Below are 17,954 nucleotides of genomic sequence, written 5' to 3'. Positions count from 1 at the left end.
CCCCCTCCCCTGGGCCCGCCCCTGGTCTGCGGCCCCCTGCGCTACTACACCGGGCGAGCCGAGGGGGATATAGGAAGCTGCTGGGCCTCGCCCCCGACCCTGCGCGCGCCCCCGCCCTCTCCCCCTCCCCCCAGCGCGCGACCTTCTGGAGATAAGAGATTTAAATAAAATTTGAATAAATCCCCTCCTCAAGCTGGAGGGTGGACGGAAAGGATGGAAGGGGACAGGAAACGGGTGAGGGGGCAAAAGCCGTGCCTCAGCTCCCCTGGTCCCCGGCCGCGCGCTGCTTCGGCCCGGAGCCCTGGCCGCCTCTCTCATCCCTTCTGAGCTCCTTCCTCCTCCCTCCTCTCTTCCCCCTCCCCTCTCCTACTGCCTCTCCCCTCCCCGCCCCTCCCTCCGCCTCCTCTCCTCCTCTCCTCCTCCTCCTCTTTAGTCCCGCCTTCTCCCACAGGAACCCGACACCACGCCCCCGTCTTAGCCCACCACCTCCACTTTTCAGAACTAACAAGCGCAGGGCACGGCGGAAGTAGTACTCCTGTGGACGCTGGGTTTACCTTGGAATCAAAGGGATGCTGGGGTCAGTGGGAACTACAAACAAGATGGCGGAGGACGTGCCAAACTGGGAGTGGAGGATGCCGGGATTTATAGTCCGGTTGCCCCAAGGCTCCGGGTTTCAGAGCGTAGAGGCGTGGGAACGATGACTACAAACAGGATGGCGGAAGACGGGCGGACACCTGACTAGCAGTCCATCTTACGAGGTGCGATGGGAACAGTAGTTTCCTAGCCTTCTAGAGAAACCTATATGCAGGTCAGAAAGCAACAGTTAGAACTGGACATGGAACAACAGACTGGTTCCAAATAGGAAAAGGAATACGTCAAGGCTGTATATTGTCACCCTGCTTATTTAACTTCTATGCAGAATACATCATGAGAAACGCTGGGCTGGAAGAAGCACAAGCTGGAATCAAGATTGCCGGGAGAAATATCAATAACCTCAGATAGGCAGATGACACCATTCTTATGGCAAAAAGTGAAGAGGAACTAACAGGGCTCTTGATGAAAGCGAAAGTGGAGAGTGAAAAAGTCGGCTTAAAGCTCAACATTCAGAAAACAGATCATGGCATCCGGTCCCATCACTTCATGGGAAATAGATGGGAAGCAGTGGAAACAGTGTCAGACTTTATTTTTTTGGGCTACAAAATCACTGTAGATGGTGACTGAGCCATGTAATTAAAAGACGCTTATTCCTTGGAAGAAAAGTTATGACCAAGCTAGATAGCATATTCAAAAGCAGAGACATTACTTTGCCGACTAAGGTCCGTCTAGTCAAGGCTATGGTTTTTCCAGTGGTCAGGTATGGATGTGAGAGTTGGACTGTGAAGAAAGCTGAGCGCCGAAGAATTGATGCTTTTGAACTGTGGTGTTGGAGAAGACTCTTGTGAGTCCCTTGGACTGCAAGGGGATCCAACCAGTCCATTCTGAAGGAGATCAGCCCTGGGATTTCTTTGGAAGGAATGATGCTAAAGCTGAAACTCCAGTACTTTGGCCACCTCATGAGAAGCGTTGACACACTGGAAAAGACTCTGATGCTGGGAGGGATTGGGAGCAGGAGGAGAAGGGGACGACAGAGGATGAGATGGCTGGATGGCATCACGGACTTGATGGACGTGGGTCTGGGTGAACTCCGGGAGTTGGTGATGGACAGGGCGGCCTGGCGTGCGGCGATTCATGGGGTCGCAAAGAGTCGGACACGACTAAGCGACTGACCTGAACTGAACTGAACTGAGCCTTGTAGAGTTCGTTGAGAATGGCAGGGTCAAGAGGCTAAGGAGACTACCATAAAAATGGCAGGCAACCTAGCTTCTCGCAGTCGCCTCACTCAACCACCTTGGCACCTCGCCCGCCAGTAATATCGAAATTCCCCTCCTGTTGGGGCAAAGCTTGACGGGAGTTGCAGTCTTCCCGGCTCCCTTCTCTTTTCTTTGACCAGACAATGGAAGGGGAAAGGGGCGGCGTCTACCAGCAAAGATGGCCGCTGGAGAAAACGGGAGACAGTGACCCGGGACTTGTAGTTCATTCGCTAAGGCTACTGCTTGTGGAAACAGGAGAAAGGACTACAATAAGATGGCGGCCTAGCACATCCTCTGTGCCAGTGCCTGCTGGGGGACGTAGTCCCTTCCTTAGCTCAACAGAGAAAGAACATGCGCTGCTGAAATGTGCATCTCCACCAACAGTCCAAAATGAGAGCAGAGGGAAAGGGAGAGTGTCTTTCCTTCTTTCCTCGCCACCCGCTTCTGACGACCTGCCGGGAAATGTCTCGTGCCTTCACTCGCTAGTGGAGGGGAAGAATTTCTGTCGCCAGTGGCGCTCAATGCGGATGAGGGAGAAAAGACATTGGAGAGATCCAGGAATCTATAATATGCAACTCCCAATGTGGCGAGGACTTCATCTTTCAGGGGCAGGCTCTTAAAGGAAAGCAACAGTAATCAGTTCTGGCGACAAGGGAGGCGTGGTTCTTGCCCAGGTACTGTCACGCTGTTGTCCCTTGGAAAGCTCCGGCGCCTCACACCTGACTCTTGTTCCCCCAAACCTCAGAGAATCGGTAGCTCCCAAGTCTGGAGAGCTCCAGGGAAAAGGGTCTGGAGTCATACAGAATCCCCACCCCTCCTTGGGAAGTCACCAAACCTCGATTATTCTCCTCTGAAAAATGGGGATAACGATACCTCCTACCTCGAAGCAGAGTGTTATGACAATGTTCAGGAAAAAGCCCACCTTCAGGGCCTGACACAGGGCACGTGTTGGTAGTTCGTTTCTCGAGGGCCCTACCAGCCCAGCTGTTTTGGGATCCCAGGTGTCCGTCATGCTGGAAGGAGTTAGCTCCTGTGAGAAGAAAACTGTACCAGGCAGTCTACCCCATCTGGAGCCGCACCCCCTCCGACCCCGCCCCTCATCTGGGTCCTTCCGGGTCCACTACTGATTACTGTTGCTAGAGGGCGCCCATTCTCCTTGACTGTCCATGGGATTCTCCAGGCAAGTATACAGGGCTGGGTTGCTGTGCCTTCCTCCAGGGGATCTTCCCGACCCAGGGATCAAATCCACATCTCTTAAGTCTGCTACACTGGGAGGCGGGTTCATTACCACTAGTGTCTCCTTAGAACCTATGGAATGTGAGAGTGGGAATCTGGAATCTATATTTGTAAGAGTAACCCAGGGGATTCTTTTTCCACTGAAATCTAGAATGAGACTCAGTGTGGAGATGTGGCCTTACCTCGGTGCAGGGCCCTGTGGGGCTCCTGGACACAAGGTCTTCGTGTCCTCCCTTTTTTTTTTTTTTTAATGTTTATTAATTTGGCTGCACTGGGTTGAAGCATGTGGGATCTATTCCCTGACAAGGGATCAAACTCGTGCCCCCTGCTTGGGGTGGGGGGGGGGGGTCCCAGCCACTGGACCATGAGGGAAGTCCCCTCCTCCAATTCTTTAATGATAGGAAACAAGGTTCATTCAGGCTCCATGGGCTTCCCTAAGTTCTAATGGGCAGCTTCAGGCAGTTGTTCATCAGGGAATGCAGGGATGCAAAACCAGGGAGAAGCCAAGAAAATTAAGAGTAGCCTCTGGGTAAGAGCCTGATTTCCCCATCAAGGGATGCACACAATACCTTTGAGCTCTTTTGCAGATACCAAAACCCCCTCCAGGTGGGAGAATTTGATGGTTAACAATGGCATCCTGCCCACAAGCATGTAGACACCTGACCAGTTGGACCTGATTTGAGACCATGAACCCCTACTTACCTCACCACCAACCCATCAGAAGAGTGTTCACTCTATTTATGTATGGCTAATACAATAGCATAAAAAAGAAAAGAAAAAAGAAGAATGTTACAAGTTGATCATGCCCTCTCTGAACAATTGCTATAAAACTTTTCACTATCTTCCCCAAATAGGGGACAGATGTTTTTGAGGGCATGAACCCACTGTATCCCCCTTTGCCTGGCAAAGCAATATAGCACTCCATTCCTATTTTACCCAAAACTCTGTCTCTGAGATTTTATTTGGCACTGGTGTACAAAGAAGTTGAGCTTTCAGCATCATCTCTAGCTTTCGGGCATTGTGTAACATCACCTCTTAGAAACCCCATTTTCGCACCTGAGAAGAATGAGAAGATTCTTATTGTATTTTTTAAATGGTGAATATTTTTTATGGCTGTGAGATCGTAGTTGCTCCTCAGCATGTGGAATCTTCCTGGACTAGAGATGAACCCAAGTCCCTGCACTGGCAGGTGGATTCTCTTCCGCTGCACCACCAGGGAAGTCCCCTCCTCTTTATTTTATTTTTTCTTGTCTATACTAAGTTCTTCAAATTTTTAGATATTAATTCCCGTTGATATATGGTTTTCAAACTTTTCCTTCCTTTCCATAGGCTGTCTTTTCATTTTGTTAATTGGTCCTTCTGCTGTGCAGAAGCTTTTGAGTTTGGTGTAGCCCATCATGGAAATTCTGGATCAAGCGACTGGGGAAATGTTCTCAGAAGAATAAGGTTATCAAGATATGTCGGTGATAAAAAGCTGAGCAAGAATGTGGTCTCAACTGACCACATTTGATCTAGAGAAAGTTCTGGAGCCAAAAGTGTATCACGAAGTTAATTTCACCACTGGCCAAATTCTTCCAGGAGGTGAGGTGCTGGGCAGTTCTCCAGAGGAGGGGGACACGGGGGATGGGTGTGCCGTTGGCACAAGCATCTGGGTGGGGCACCAACAATGTCCTACAGTCTGCTTTGGCACTGTTCAGATCTACTTTCTTCTCCTAATAAGTTCTCTTCATCCCAGTACAACTTCCGCAGGATTCTGCTTGATCATAATTTCTGGGTAAACTTAGGAAAGGAGGATTAGTTCTAGACACGTAACTGATATCTCTCAGCTCTCTCCTCTACATCCACTCATTCTAGCCCAGCCCTTCCCTTCTGTTCCTGGCTTCAGCTAGTGTTTCTGCTGGTCTCTACACTTTGTCTGGGGGATTGAGCCTGGCCCTCCCTCCTGAAGGGTCTGAGTCCCTAGTTAGCATGCTTCATGAGCCCGTGACAATGGTACGTGCCCACTTACAAATAAAACAGCATAGGGGCTTCCTTGGTGGTCTAGTGGTTAAGAATCTACCTGGCAATGCAGGGGACACCAGTTCGGTTCCTGGTGCAGGAAGATCCCACACGCCTCAGAGCACCTGAGTCCAAGACGGAGTCCACGTGCAGCCACCACTGAAGCCTGCACACCCAGATCCTGTGCTCTGCAACAAGAGAAGCCACCGCGGTGAGAAGCCCACAGGCCTCAACAGGAAAACAGCCCCCGCTCTCTGAAACCAGAGAAAGCCCGCACACAGCAGTAAAGACCTAGCACAGCCCAAAATAACAAAAATAATAAATAAATACAATTGTGAAAAAAAAATACACCTCAGCATGGGTAGCTGGAGATATTCCTAGGGATCACCTGAATGGTAAGCGTATTCCCTCTGTCCCCCATTACATAGCTCTGGTCCTACTTTCTGTTCTGACCATAGTCTGTTACCCTCTGTCCATCCATACTGTTAGGGGAAGCACACTGACTGAAATCGCCTACCTTAGCCAGACACCATAGTGACCTTTTGCGTGAGTTATTTTACAATGGGAAGTCCTAGAAAAGAAGATGGAACTAACAAGCCACCACCCACTGGAAGAGTTCAGGAAAGGTCAGAAGGAGATGCCATGCATTCTGCCACCTCCCAGAATCCTTCTTACTGATATCCATCTTGGCTGCGCCATGCGAGCACCACCAGGAATGATGCTGAATCAGAGTGATTGGCCAAAGAAAATCTGGAAACGCATCCCATCTCCATAAAACCCAAGACTGGGAGCCACATGGCAGTTCCGTTCTTCTGGGTTCTCTAATTTCTGCTCTCTGCCTGGGCGCCTCTTCCCAATACAGTCTATCACTTTATCAGCTCGTGTGTCTCCTTGGACAACTCATTCCTGAATGTTACACAAGAGTCCACTCTTGTGTCCTGGAAGGAGTCCCCCTTCCTGCAACAGTATGGCATGTCCTTTTGTTGCCTGCTGGTCTATTGGCAGGAGGAGATGCAAGTGACCAGGTGGCAGATGTACCTCAAAATTTAATGGGATTCTGGCTGTGTCCCCTGGTAGAAAGGTCCCTCCTCAATCTAGGAATTAGAGTCTGTAGACTCACAGGAGCTAAGTTGGGAGACTGTGAGCACAGATTCTCCAAGGAGGTCACTGGGGATAATGCAAAGTGGGTTTGTTTTGTTTTTTTTTTTTTTTTGTCTGAGTCTCATGACTTATGGGATCTCAGTACCCCAAGCACGGATTGAACCTGGGCCATAGTAACGAAAGCCCAGATTCCAAACTACTAGACGACCAGGAAACTTCCACTTCTCATTTTGAAGTCGACACCCCAGTTTCCCATCTGTGCTCTTCCCCTTCCTCTGGCCCTCTTCATCAAGCCCACGGCTGCTCAAGAAGCAGAGGTGACAGTTAGTTGGATTCCACGGGGTGCCAGGCACCAGACTGGGACTGGGCTAGAACCTAGACACAGAGCGGTGCTGACTCTGTGCCTCCCATTCTCACTGTGGTGTCCAACCACATGTCCTCTGAAGGAGACACCAAAGCAACTGTGGGATGACAGGGACCAGCCCAGATATCAGAGCCTGTCCTGAGCCCAAGGCCTCTACAATTTATTCTGTGTGATTGTGACAAGTCATTGAATGTCATCTGTAAAAGTGGGAATAATAGCTATAAGACCTGCTTCCCAGGGTCATTACAAGGATTAAATGAGATAATATCTATGTATCAAGTGACTAGTGACATAATAGAGGCTAAAAAATGGGATTCCTTTCCTTCCTCTGCACCTCATCTGTGAAATGTAGTCCCCTGTCAGTTTCCTGAAGAGAACCCAGGGGACAAGAACTGTGGAAAGTCTCACAGGTTGGAAAGCATCAGGCCCAGAGGCTAGAGACACTGATAATGGTAAAGAGCTCTGACTTTGGAGCCCAATTCTAATCCTAGCTGTGTGACCCAGAACTAATCACGTAACCTTGCTGTGCCTCAGTTTTCCTCATTTGTGAAATGGGGAAACAGTGCTAGCCACTCCATGGGGTTTTGTAAAGGATATGTTATTATATGGAAAGAGCTTAGAATAGGCCATCAGTCAGTGCTCAATGTTAGTGATGGGACTTCCCTGGCGGTCCAGTAATGAGGACTCCTTGCTTTCACTGCCGAGGACCTGGGTTCAATCCCTGGTCAGAGAATGAAGATTCCGCAAGCCATGTGGCACAGCTGGAAAAGAAAAAAAAAGTATTAGAGATGATGATGATGAAGATGGCTGAGCCACAGACTGTGCTTTCCAGGAAGGCAGGATGCTACTGGGACTGGTTCAGCCCATCCCGCTGCCGTAGCAGTGCTGCAGAGATGCAGTGAATGGAGTAGACGGTGCTGCTCCCTCTGACGGTCCCTGCTTTGGGCCCCCACGCCCTCACTGCTCGGTTGACCCATCACTCTGTCAAGACAAGGCACTGACACAGGCATTCCTGGAGATGAGGTGCAGACCACACTCCAGAGCCCCCCAGTTGGAACCAGTATGTTCCTGCCTGCCTTCACCCATTGCTCATGCAGGTGTCTCCTTTTTGGGTGGCCCGCTGCTGGGACTATGGAGAACACCCTGCCTCCTGTCAGGGGGAAAGAGAGACCAAGAGATGGAGAACGACAGTGCATGGTGAGAAGGAAGTGGATGAGGGAAGGGTGGGGGCTCTGGGAGCCCTGAGGGGCAGAGGAGACAGAGAAAGCTTCCCTGAGAGGTGAAACCCAAGTTGAAGGTTAAAGTATGAGAAGGATTGTCAAGTAAAGGAGGAGCAGGCTCACTCTCTCTGCAGGGAGAGTCACAGGAGAGGGTAGTGCTGAGCAGGCATGCAAAGAAGGACACGTGGGTGACGCAGAAGGTAGGGAAAAGCAAGAAGTAACGTTCAAGGCTGGACAGTGACTAGGGGACTGAGGCCTTAAAACCAGACTACGGAGTTGGGGTTTTGTCCTGAGGGCAGTGGGCCGTCAAGGAAAGGTAAGGGGGTGGTGGGAGGGGGCAAGGTGACCCTTGATCTTTCCTATCCTGTCATATGTCACCAACAACTCATCTCTTTGCTCTGTCTAGCAGCTTAGTTTGTCCCTGAAACCTGCCAAGGGTATTCCCAAACTCAGGGCCTTTGCACTAGCTTTTCTCTTTGCCTGGAGAGGTAGGAGTGAAGATTTGCTTGAATAGGGCTTAACATTGGAGTCAGAGGCTCTGGCTTGAATTCCTGTTTATTTGTTTTGAATGGGCCTCATGATGGAACCTGCTGGATGACATAGGGTCATGATTGAGCATCCTGGTGGACAGACAGAACTGATCTCTTGGGAACACTGTTGCCAAAATCTCAGCTCCAGGGGATCTTCCCCACTCAGGGACTGCTGACTCTTCAATTGCTAGGATTTCCCAGGCATCAGCTTCCGGTGAGACTGAAACAGAGATGGCGATGTGTGGGCTAGGAGGTGGGGCAGGATGAGGCGGCAGAGCTTCTGACATCTGCCAAGACAAATGCCTTGGAAAACGGAACTGGGCCTGGGATAGGGGTGGATTGCTTCTGCTGTGAAGGGCCCCTGAAGGGTCCAGAGAGAAAGTGAAGTTCCCAGGAGGAGGAGGAGATGGTGGGGTGGGCTCAGGGTGAGCCTGCCCTCTGGGGTGAGGCTCGGCCCAAGGTACGCTGCCCACATGTGAATAGCACAAGATCGCGTGTCTGGCTCCCTCCTCCCCTCCTGCCCTCCTATTCTTCCCCCTCCTCCTCCTCCACTACCTGGCCTGGCCCATGCCTCAGTGCACCCACTCAATGGGCCTAGTCTAATCCTCTGACATCACAGCCTGCCCAACACAGGCCCTCCCTGGCAGACTTGACAGGCCCCAGGCTCAGAGACCCAATTTAGGATCTCCCACCTCAGAATGTATCTCTTCCCTCAACCTCTTCCCTCCTTCAGCTCACAGCTCAGATTGGGGACACCCTAGAGTCAGTCCCAAACAAGGTGGGGGGGGGTGTGCCAGGAGCCTACGATCTGTCCTGGCCTTGCTGTGTGACTCCAGGTAAGTAGCTGCCCCTCTCTGGGCCTCAGTCTCCTTATTTAAATCCCCTCTACCCTCACAGTTAATGACATCAACCTGTTTTGGCTTCCTCTCGGCACCTTGTAGCTTTAGGAAATCTTTTTTGTATGAGCTCACATGTTGGTTGTGGGGGACCACTGGACTGTGTGGCCCTTATTATTCACCCCAGTGCCAACTCACAGGAGGGGCTCCATCGACAGCTGCTGACTCAGGGTCTACATGGGTGAATGAATGAACAGATGTAGCCCCTGCCTTATGGTGGGGGCTCTGGATATGACCGTGTGTTCATAAGCACGGACGCATGTGCACTCCTGTGTTTGACACTCCCTGGCAGGGTGTGTGGTGTAACACAGTTGGGGGCATGTCCACTGGGGTGTCAGCTCCACAAGGGCAGGGATTTGTGTCTGACTTCTTCCCTGCCCTACCCCACTCTATCTGGAACAGGGACAAACACATGGCCTGAGTCAATACATCCTTGAGTATATAAACATATGAAAGTGAATACACACATCTGGTGTGGGTCCACGTGCCCACCTGTGCATATAGTACAGTATAGTGTTAGTCACTCGGTCATGCCTGACTCTGAGATCCCAGGGACTGTCACCCATCAGGCTCCTCTGTTCTTGGAATGTCCAGGCAAGAATACTGGAGTGGGTAGCCATTCTCTTCTCCAGGTGATCATTCCCACCCAGGGATCGAACCAGAGTCTCCTAATTACAGGCAGATTCTTTACCATCTGAGCCACCAGGGAAACCCAAGACAGGTACATGGTGATGCCTAAAGCTCAGCTTCTCTGGACACTGGTGCCGGATCAAACCTCAGGGACAAAGATGGGGCTGAATTTGAAAAGGAGAACTTCATTGCTTTGCCAGGCAAAGGGGGATACAGCAGGCTTATGCTCTCAAAACCATGTTCCCCCTCGGGAAAATACTGAGAAGTTTTATAGTAAAAAAGGATGGGATTGGCTCGTGAACATTTTCCTGATGTTTGGTGGTGTCAGGTAGAAATTAATGTATTCAACCTTCAGGTCCAACGGGTCTGGGGTCTACATGTTTGAGGGCAGCATACCACAGCCTGTCCTGCCAGAGGGGGTTTCAGTACCTGCAAAATGCTTCAAAGATGTTGTATGTATCTCATGTTCAGGCATGGGCATCTTGTCCCAAGGCTGCTCTTGATTTTATTTCTCCCTGGTTTTGCAATCTCTCCGTTAATGAACAGCTTCCCATTGGATTTCAGGGAAGATCATGGAGGCTGAATGAAGGCTGCCACCTGCAATATCAAAGAAATGGATGGTGGGTGGGTGCTTCCCGCGTGGCTCAGTGGTAAAGAATCCACCTGCCAACGTGGGAGACGTGGGTTCACTTCTTCATCCCGGAAGATCCCACATGCCTCAGAGCAACTAAGTCTGTGAGCCACAACTATTGAGCCCTCACCCTAGAGCCCGTGCTCTAGAGGAACAAGAGAAGCCACCAAAGTGAGAAGCCTGTGCCCTGCAACGAAGAGTAGCCCCACTCGCTGCAACTACAGAAAAAGCGCACGCAGCCAGCATAGACAAAATAAATAAATACATTTATATTTAAAATAAACTCCTCAAAAAAAAAAAAAAGAAAGAAATGAAGGACACAAAGGCCTTGAGACAAGGAGCCCCACAGGGCCCTGCACGGGATCACATGCTTCCAGGTCTAAGGGTGTGGGTGATGTTGCTTACACACCACCCCCTGTCCCTTTTCCAAACTCCTCCAGAACCAGGGCCCAATGCCTGGGTCCCGATGGGGCGGAGCAGGGGGCCGCCTCCTTGAGGGAAACTGGATCCTAGGACGTGCAGAACGGCAGGGAGCAGGGCGGCCCCTTTGTCCCCAGGATAATCCCCTCCCTGCCTGGCTCCCTTTCTCCCAGCAACCCGAGTTAAAGTCAGATTTGGGGGGTTGTAGGGGACTAGGGTGTTACCTCAATGCCCCCGTCTTTAGTTGTCCCCTGCCTCAGGGGCTTCTGCACCTCCCCCCACAACCCCCAAGGTATGACTTTCCCTCCCTCATGGGTGGCCCGAGGGCTCAGACCCAAGTATATAGCCACCTGAGGGGCAAGAAGACAGGTGTCGTAGAACCACTGAGAGACTGCAGAGAGGAAGGATCCAGGAGAGACCATGGATTATCATCTGATGGGTGAGTGAGGGAGACAGGGAACCAGGGTCCTGAGACCAGGAGGGAGGGGGTACTGCCTGCACCCTCTGGCCCATCTGACTCAGGTACCTGGCTGCTCTTGCATCTGCTGGGAACCTCCAAAGCCTTACACACTGAAGACTTCATTCATCATTCATTCATTCAAGACATACCTCTGGAGTGCCTATTAGGTGCTAGGTAGTAGCCTAGGTGGGCTTCACAGGTGGCGCTAGTGATAAGAAACCTGCCTGCAATGCAGGTAACAAGAGACCTGGGTTTGATCTGTGAGTTGGAAAGATCCCCTAGAGGAGGGCATGGCAACCCACTCCAGTTTTCTTGCCTGGAGAATCTCATGAACAGAGGCTCCTGCTGGCCTACAGTCCACGGGGTAGCCAAGAGTTGGACACAACTGAAGTGACTAAGCACACACTCACAGGAGACTAAGAACTGGGGTCATTGTTGCTGTTTAGTTGCTAAGTCGTGTCCAACTCTTTGGGGACCCCATGGACTGTAGCCTTCCAGGGCCCTGTGTCCCCGGTATTTCCCAGCAAGACTACTGGAGTGGGCTGCCATTTCAGTCTCTGGGTGAACTTCTCCATTCGGGGATCAGACCCACATTACCCACATTGGCAGGCGGATTTTTTACCACTGAGCTGTCAGGGAAACCCAAGCACTGGGGACACAGCAGTAAAGAAACAGACAAAAAATGAGATTTATTTCTGCAGACAGACAGTCCATGTGATCGTAAGTAAATTATCATGCCAGTGTGACTTCCCAGGTAGCGCTAGTGATAAAGAATCACAAGCGTCACACTGGACTGAGCACCCACACAGACGTGACAGAATTTGCATACAGTGATCCAAGTTTGTTGAATGAATGAATGAACAGGGCTTCCCCTCAGGCCTCCCCTTAAGTTCTGAACTTCTGGGAGTTCAGGAATGTAGACAGGGAAGCTAACGAAGCCATCCTGGTCTGCTTCTCATCTCCATCACTGCTCATGACCTTACTTTTTTTGTCTTGTTTTTAAATTAGGCTACACCAGGTCTTAGTTGGGGCAGGTGGGATCTAGTTCCCTGAGCAGGGACTGAACCTGAGCTCCCTGCATTAGCAGTTCAGAGTCTTAGGCCTGGGACCGCCAAGGACATCCCCAGAGACCTTTTTGAGTTGAGCCCTGAAGAATCAGAAGGAGAATCCCTGGGTGGGATTGGAAGGTGGTCCTGGCAGGGCCCAGCAAGGGCAAAGTCTGAGTAGCGGATGCTGTGGAAAAGAGGGGCCAGGCCTTGTAGCCCACAGTGAGGACTTTAATAGTCACCCTGTTAGGTGGGAGCCATGGGAAGGTTTGGACAAAGGAGGGATCTAGCTGGACTTGAAGAGCTTCCAGGAGGCAGAGGGAGACTACGTGGAAGCAGAGAGAGCAGCGGGGAGAGACATAGCTTCTAGATGCATCTTTTACTTATTTATGGCTGTGCTGGGTCTTCGCTGCTGTGCTCAAGCTTTCTCTAGTTGCCGTGAGTGGCGGATACTCTCGAGCTGAGGTGTGTGGACTTCTCATTGCAGTGGTTTCTCCTGTTGCAGGCTCTAGGCACACAGCCTTCAGTAGTTGTGGCTCCCGGACTCTAGGGCACAGGCTCAGTAGTTGTGCAAGGGCTTAAAGGTTGTTCCATGGTGTGTGGGATCTTTCCAGACTAGGGATCAAACGTGTCTCCTGCGTTGGCAGGTATATCCTTTATCGCTGACCCAGCAGGGAAATCCACATTTTAAAATTTTGTATTGAAAATATCAGATAGGTACAGGGAGATGTGCAAAAGTCCTAAGTATACAGCTCAGCGAGCTTTCACAGAGTCTAGGTACTCTTGTCACGAGTGCCTGGATGCAGAAACACAGACCCAGGGAGTTCCTGGTGGTCTGGTGGTTAGGATTCTGGGCTTTCACTGCCCAGGTTCAATCCCTGGTCAGGGAGCTGAGATCCTGCAAGCTTCACGGTGTGAACACAAACAAATACAAAACCCCGCAGACCTCGTGGCCACCTTTTAAGGACAGAGCCAACAGGATTTAGTGTGGGGTGAACGTAGTGGGAGAGAGAGAATGAGGTGTCCAAGAGGACCCCGTGACTTTGATGTGAGCACCTGGAAGAATGGACATGCACTTTTCTCAGATGGGAATACCAGGGAAGGAGGGGAACAGGGCAGCTAGAGCTCAGCAGTGGATATTTTGACTTGAGATGCTCATTAATCTCCAAGGGAAAACATCAAGTGGGAAATTGAATACATGAGTCTGGAGGTCAGGCGAATGTTTTCTTTCTTTTAAATATTTATTTATATAAAATTGCATTTTAAAAGAAAAAATAAAAATTTGTCTTCTTTGGCTGTGCTGGTTCTTAGTCATGGCGGCATGCAAATTCTCAGTTGTGGTGTGCGTTTAGTTCCCTGACCAGGGATTGAACTCGGGGTCTCCTGCTTGGGAGCTCAGAGTCTTTAGCCACTGGACCAGCGGAGAAGTCCCAAGGGAATATACTGAGCTAGAAAGAATCTGCTAACAGGGTATTCTGCCCTGAGTGGCACATACAAGACCGTTGTAAGCCACAAGGGCTGAATCCATATGAGGGGCTGTTATGATGAATGAGCGAATCAGCAGGGGAGGTCAGGGACTTGGTGCTGACCTCTGATTTCTTCCTGCCAGCCCCCTTCTGCCTGCTGGCCCTGCTGCTGCCCCCTCTCCCTTTGGGAGCCCCCATGTCCACAGCCGAGTCTGTCAAGCAAGCCTATAACCTGGCGCTCCACATGCAGACGCAGACTTCCACCCTGCTGCAGACTTACGTGAGTGACGGGCCGTGAGCAGGGCGCGAGGGGAGGCGGCTCTCACCCTCCTGGCCCAGCCCTGGGGAAGGGAGGCAGAACAAGGCTGGAAGAAGGCTCCTCCATGGCTCCTGGGCTCCAGGGGCTCTGCCAGCCAGAGACACGCCCACAGGAATGAGGTCACTCATGGCTGGGTGACCTTGGGCAGGTCATTCCTTCTCTCCCTGTCTTAGCTTCCTCATCTGCCAAATGGGATGCTGATGTGTCTTGGCTGACCTCTCAGGACTGTCAGAAGATTCAAAGGAAGCACCTAGGGAAAGTGCTTTACAGGCTCATGAGTCTGCCCATGACCACCTCTGCCCTTGCTTTCGTGAGCCGATGCCATGCTGGGAGATTCAGCCTCATTATCTTACTGGCTCCTCAGATAGCTCTAGGAGGCAAAATTATGACCCATTTTTACAGATGAGAGAACTGAGGTGGCTTTTTGAGATTTTTTAAAAACTTTTTAATGTTTTTATTATGGTATTTGTTTTTGGCTGTGCTGGATCTTTGCTATTTAGTTTCGGCTCTTCTCTAGTTTCGGGGAAGGAAATGGCAATCTATTGCAGTACTCTTGCCTAGAAAATCGCAGGGACGAGGAGGCTGTTAGGCCACAGTCCATGCGGTCTCAAAGAGTCAGACACGACTGAGCGACTTCACTCACTTCCCTCACTTCACAGTTTATCGCTGGAGAATGAAATGGCAACCCACTCCAGTATTCTTGCCTGGAGAATCCCTTGGACAGAGGAGCCTGGCGGGCCATGGTCCATGGGTCGCAGAGAGTCGGAGACACCTCAAGTGACTCAGCACTGAGCACTTCTCTAGTTTCCCCGAGTGGCGGCTCCTCTCTAGTTGTGGTGTGCAGGCTTCTCATTGCAGCGGCTTCCCTCCTTGCTGAGCACAGGCTCTCGGGCTCGCAAGGCTTCAGTGCTTGGGGCATGTGGGCTCAGTAGTTGCGACTCCCTGGCTCTAGAGCACAAGCTCAGTAGTTGTGGAGCACGGGCTTAGTTGATCTAGGACGTGGCATCTTCCTGGATCAGGAACCCGTGTCTCCAGCATTGGCAGGAAGATTCTTATCCACAGAGCCACCAGGGAAGCCCTCTTTTTGATTTTGGATGTGGGCCATTTTTAAAGTCCTTACTGAGTTTGTTACCATACTGCTTCTGTTTTATCCTTTGGGCTTCTTGGCTGCAAGGCAGGTGACATCTTAGCTCTTCAACCAGGGATTGAACCCGCACCCCCTGCATTGCAGGGCAGAGTCTTAACCACTGGACCACAAGGGGAAGGCCAGAAATCTGAGGTCTAGAGGGGGAATAATTTACCTGAGGTCCCAAAACTGTCTGGAAGTTCAAAGCAGCAGCCTGCTGGCTGGGTCTGACCCACAGATGTTTTGTTTAGGCCATGTGATGCTTGTTCAAATGTTGAACCTGAAAACCTGTCCAAAACAGGCACAGGGGTCCTGCTGGCCTCCAGTCGCTGTGCCGCAGCCGAACCCAATCTGCTTCTTCTCCGGGTGACGGGACCCACCTGGCCCTGGAGGCCCTGGAGCTTGTGACTCTTCCACTGTACTATATTCTAGGTCCACGTGAATTTACTGAACCTAGTTTCTTGTTTCCTTCTGTAAAATCTAGTTTCCTTCTCTGGGGCTGTGCTGGGTCCTCGTGGCTGTCACAGGCTTTCTGTAATTTCGGGAGCGGGGCCTCCTCTGCTTTGCAGTCTTGGGCTTCTCACTGCGGTGGCTTCTACTGTCACGAAGCATGTGCTCTAGGAGTGAGGGCTCAGGAGTTGCGGTCCCCAGGCTTAGTGGCCCCACGGCATGGGGGATCTTTCTGGAGCAGGGATCGAACCCACATCCCCTGCTTTGGCAGGCAGATTCTTAACCGCTGAACCACCAGGGAAGTCCCTGCCTCTAATTTCTAGTCTCATATCTGCCGCCATCCTCTGGGTAGCTTTGAGGACCCTGAGTTTCCCCATTTGTAAAATGGGGGTGTAGGACTAGGTGATCTATCAAGTACAGACTTTATCAGTGTGCACCAAAATTCTGTGGGTCTAGGTTTGTGGAGGTGAGAAATTTAATAAATTTAATTTTAAATAAATTAAATAAAAATAAGTTAATAAATTCAATAAGTAATAAATAATAACATTAATAATGATTAATAAATTAAATTAATAGATTTTATTTATTGAGTTAATACTCAATAATCTTAGAGTTCAATTTAATATTAATGATTGAATATGAATGATTATTTACAAGTGAACAAATAATAACCCCTCAAGAATGTGAATAAAAAGGAAATACGGCTTTAACCTCATTGTCAAGAATATATTTACCTTGCAAATATGGTTATAAGTATCATCATCATAGTGTTCATGATATTAATATAAAGACGTCATTAGTGAATGATAGTAATGCCCTAATCGTATGCCAAGTGCTAAGTGCCTCATGTCTATTACATCTTATCATCTTCACCATTACAGCGCCATGTGGGAATTACTGAAGCTGTGATTCAAAGTTGCACAAGTTGTATGTGGAGGAGGCTGAGTTGAAGCCTAAGAGAACTGGGGCTCTGTGCTAGAACCTTTCATCAACTCCCCGAGGCAGGGAATGGCGACTCCCCCTAGGAAGAGGCCAGTCTCATGGAAGGCAGATGTGAATTCAGGGGCACCCTAGGGCAGCGTTTGGGTCCCCTCACTCTCCTCTGTCTCTGTCTCTCGTGCAGCTCCAACACCAAGGCAGTCCCTTTAGTGATCCTGACTTCTCAATGCCCGAACTCTCGCTGAGAACCCTGCCTCCAACCGCCATGCCCTTTGCGATCTGGCATGGCCTGGAAGATGTAGTACGTCTGAGCCTCACCCATGAGGCCTTCTGGTCCTTCAGCCAGCACCTTCTGCTTGCGATCGCTGACCAGAGTGACCTGAGCCCTGGCAATTCCATCGTGGAGGATCAGCTTTGGGAAGCAAGACTCAAGGCCAAAGGCCTAACGGGCAACTTGGCTGGCATCATGACTGCCCTGGGCCTGCCCACCCCCCCATTAAACATACCCCTTGGTACTGTCCCCTTAGGGGACACGGCCTTCCAGAAGAAGTGTCGAGGATATGTAATAATCCGGGACTATGGCTTTTGGACAGACCGAGCTGTGACTTTCTTGGGTGAGCTCAAGGATAAATACTCTCAATAGAGGAGGTGGGACTTCCTCTTAGAGGATGCAACCCTTTCCCTTTCACAGCTGATTCTTTCCTGTTCTGTTTTTTTCTCACCAGGGATTCTTTTCTTCCTTGCTTCTTGGCTAGAAAGGAGACTCATGTTGTCTAGCAAGGCTTGTGTACCATGTATCTGGGAACATTTCCTGGGGACTAGGCCTCTAAGTCCTTATGCCTGGGCCTTCCTGCCCAGATCCTGTGGCCTCCCTTCCAGATCTGGGTGGGACTCCATGGACAGCAAGCATCTCATGAATTCCCATTCCAGTGGTACTGGTGGCTCACTTCCTGGGTGGAAAGAAATACCTCTTTGAAGAGGCTTCACTTACAGTCCATGGGGTCACAAAGAGGGGGACGTATCTGAGTGACAAACACTTTTCACTTTCACTTCCCACTCTACAAGGGGAGTACAGTTGGTCCCCTTCCTGTCATTTAGAGGAGGTCCAGGGACTGCCTTCTTGTCTCTATCGACCTCACTTCCTGTATGAAGATAGAGACTTTCTGAGCAAGGAGGCCTCTCTTTTTTCTGGAGTTCACTTCCTGCTCTAGACTACCTCTCTGATTGTGGCCACTGCTCCAACTTCCCATCTTACGGTGCTTCACTTCCTAT

General features: G+C 50.5%; 1 protein-coding gene and 2 long non-coding RNA genes across 5 annotated transcripts; 1 reads left to right on the top strand and 2 right to left on the bottom strand.

Moving 5' to 3' along the window:
* Positions 1–1,166: 1,166 nt before the first annotated feature.
* LOC138429615 (uncharacterized) lies at positions 1,167–6,046 on the bottom strand. Of its 3 annotated transcripts, XR_011252861.1 has the most exons (5): positions 5,760–6,046; positions 5,146–5,272; positions 3,789–3,834; positions 2,773–2,880; positions 1,167–2,465 (listed from the first exon to the last, which is right to left on the bottom strand). It is a non-coding gene; the product is annotated as an uncharacterized lncRNA (long non-coding RNA). The 3 variants fall into 3 exon arrangements; XR_011252862.1 differs by lacking the exon at positions 1,167–2,465 and having other exon boundaries at positions 2,795–2,880; positions 5,095–5,272; positions 5,760–6,010; XR_011252860.1 differs by lacking the exons at positions 3,789–3,834; positions 5,146–5,272; positions 5,760–6,046 and having other exon boundaries at positions 2,724–2,935.
* A 226-nt stretch (positions 6,047–6,272) lies between these two features.
* On the bottom strand, positions 6,273–10,422 carry LOC138429616 (uncharacterized). Its single transcript, XR_011252863.1, has 2 exons — positions 10,255–10,422; positions 6,273–7,310 (listed from the first exon to the last, which is right to left on the bottom strand). It is a non-coding gene; the product is annotated as an uncharacterized lncRNA (long non-coding RNA).
* An 874-nt stretch (positions 10,423–11,296) lies between these two features.
* On the top strand, positions 11,297–17,325 carry LOC138428868 (cardiotrophin-2-like). Its single transcript, XM_069569800.1, has 3 exons — positions 11,297–11,315; positions 13,992–14,128; positions 16,867–17,325. The coding sequence occupies exons 1-3, from the start codon at positions 11,297–11,299 to the stop codon at positions 17,323–17,325; spliced, it is 615 nt and encodes a 204-aa protein (XP_069425901.1).
* Positions 17,326–17,954: the final 629 nt, after the last annotated feature.

This window comes from Ovis canadensis, chromosome 24 (assembly GCF_042477335.2).
Source record: "Ovis canadensis isolate MfBH-ARS-UI-01 breed Bighorn chromosome 24, ARS-UI_OviCan_v2, whole genome shotgun sequence".
Taxonomy (NCBI): domain Eukaryota; kingdom Metazoa; phylum Chordata; class Mammalia; order Artiodactyla; family Bovidae; genus Ovis; species Ovis canadensis.
This window is presented reverse-complemented; position numbering and strand designations above follow the sequence as displayed.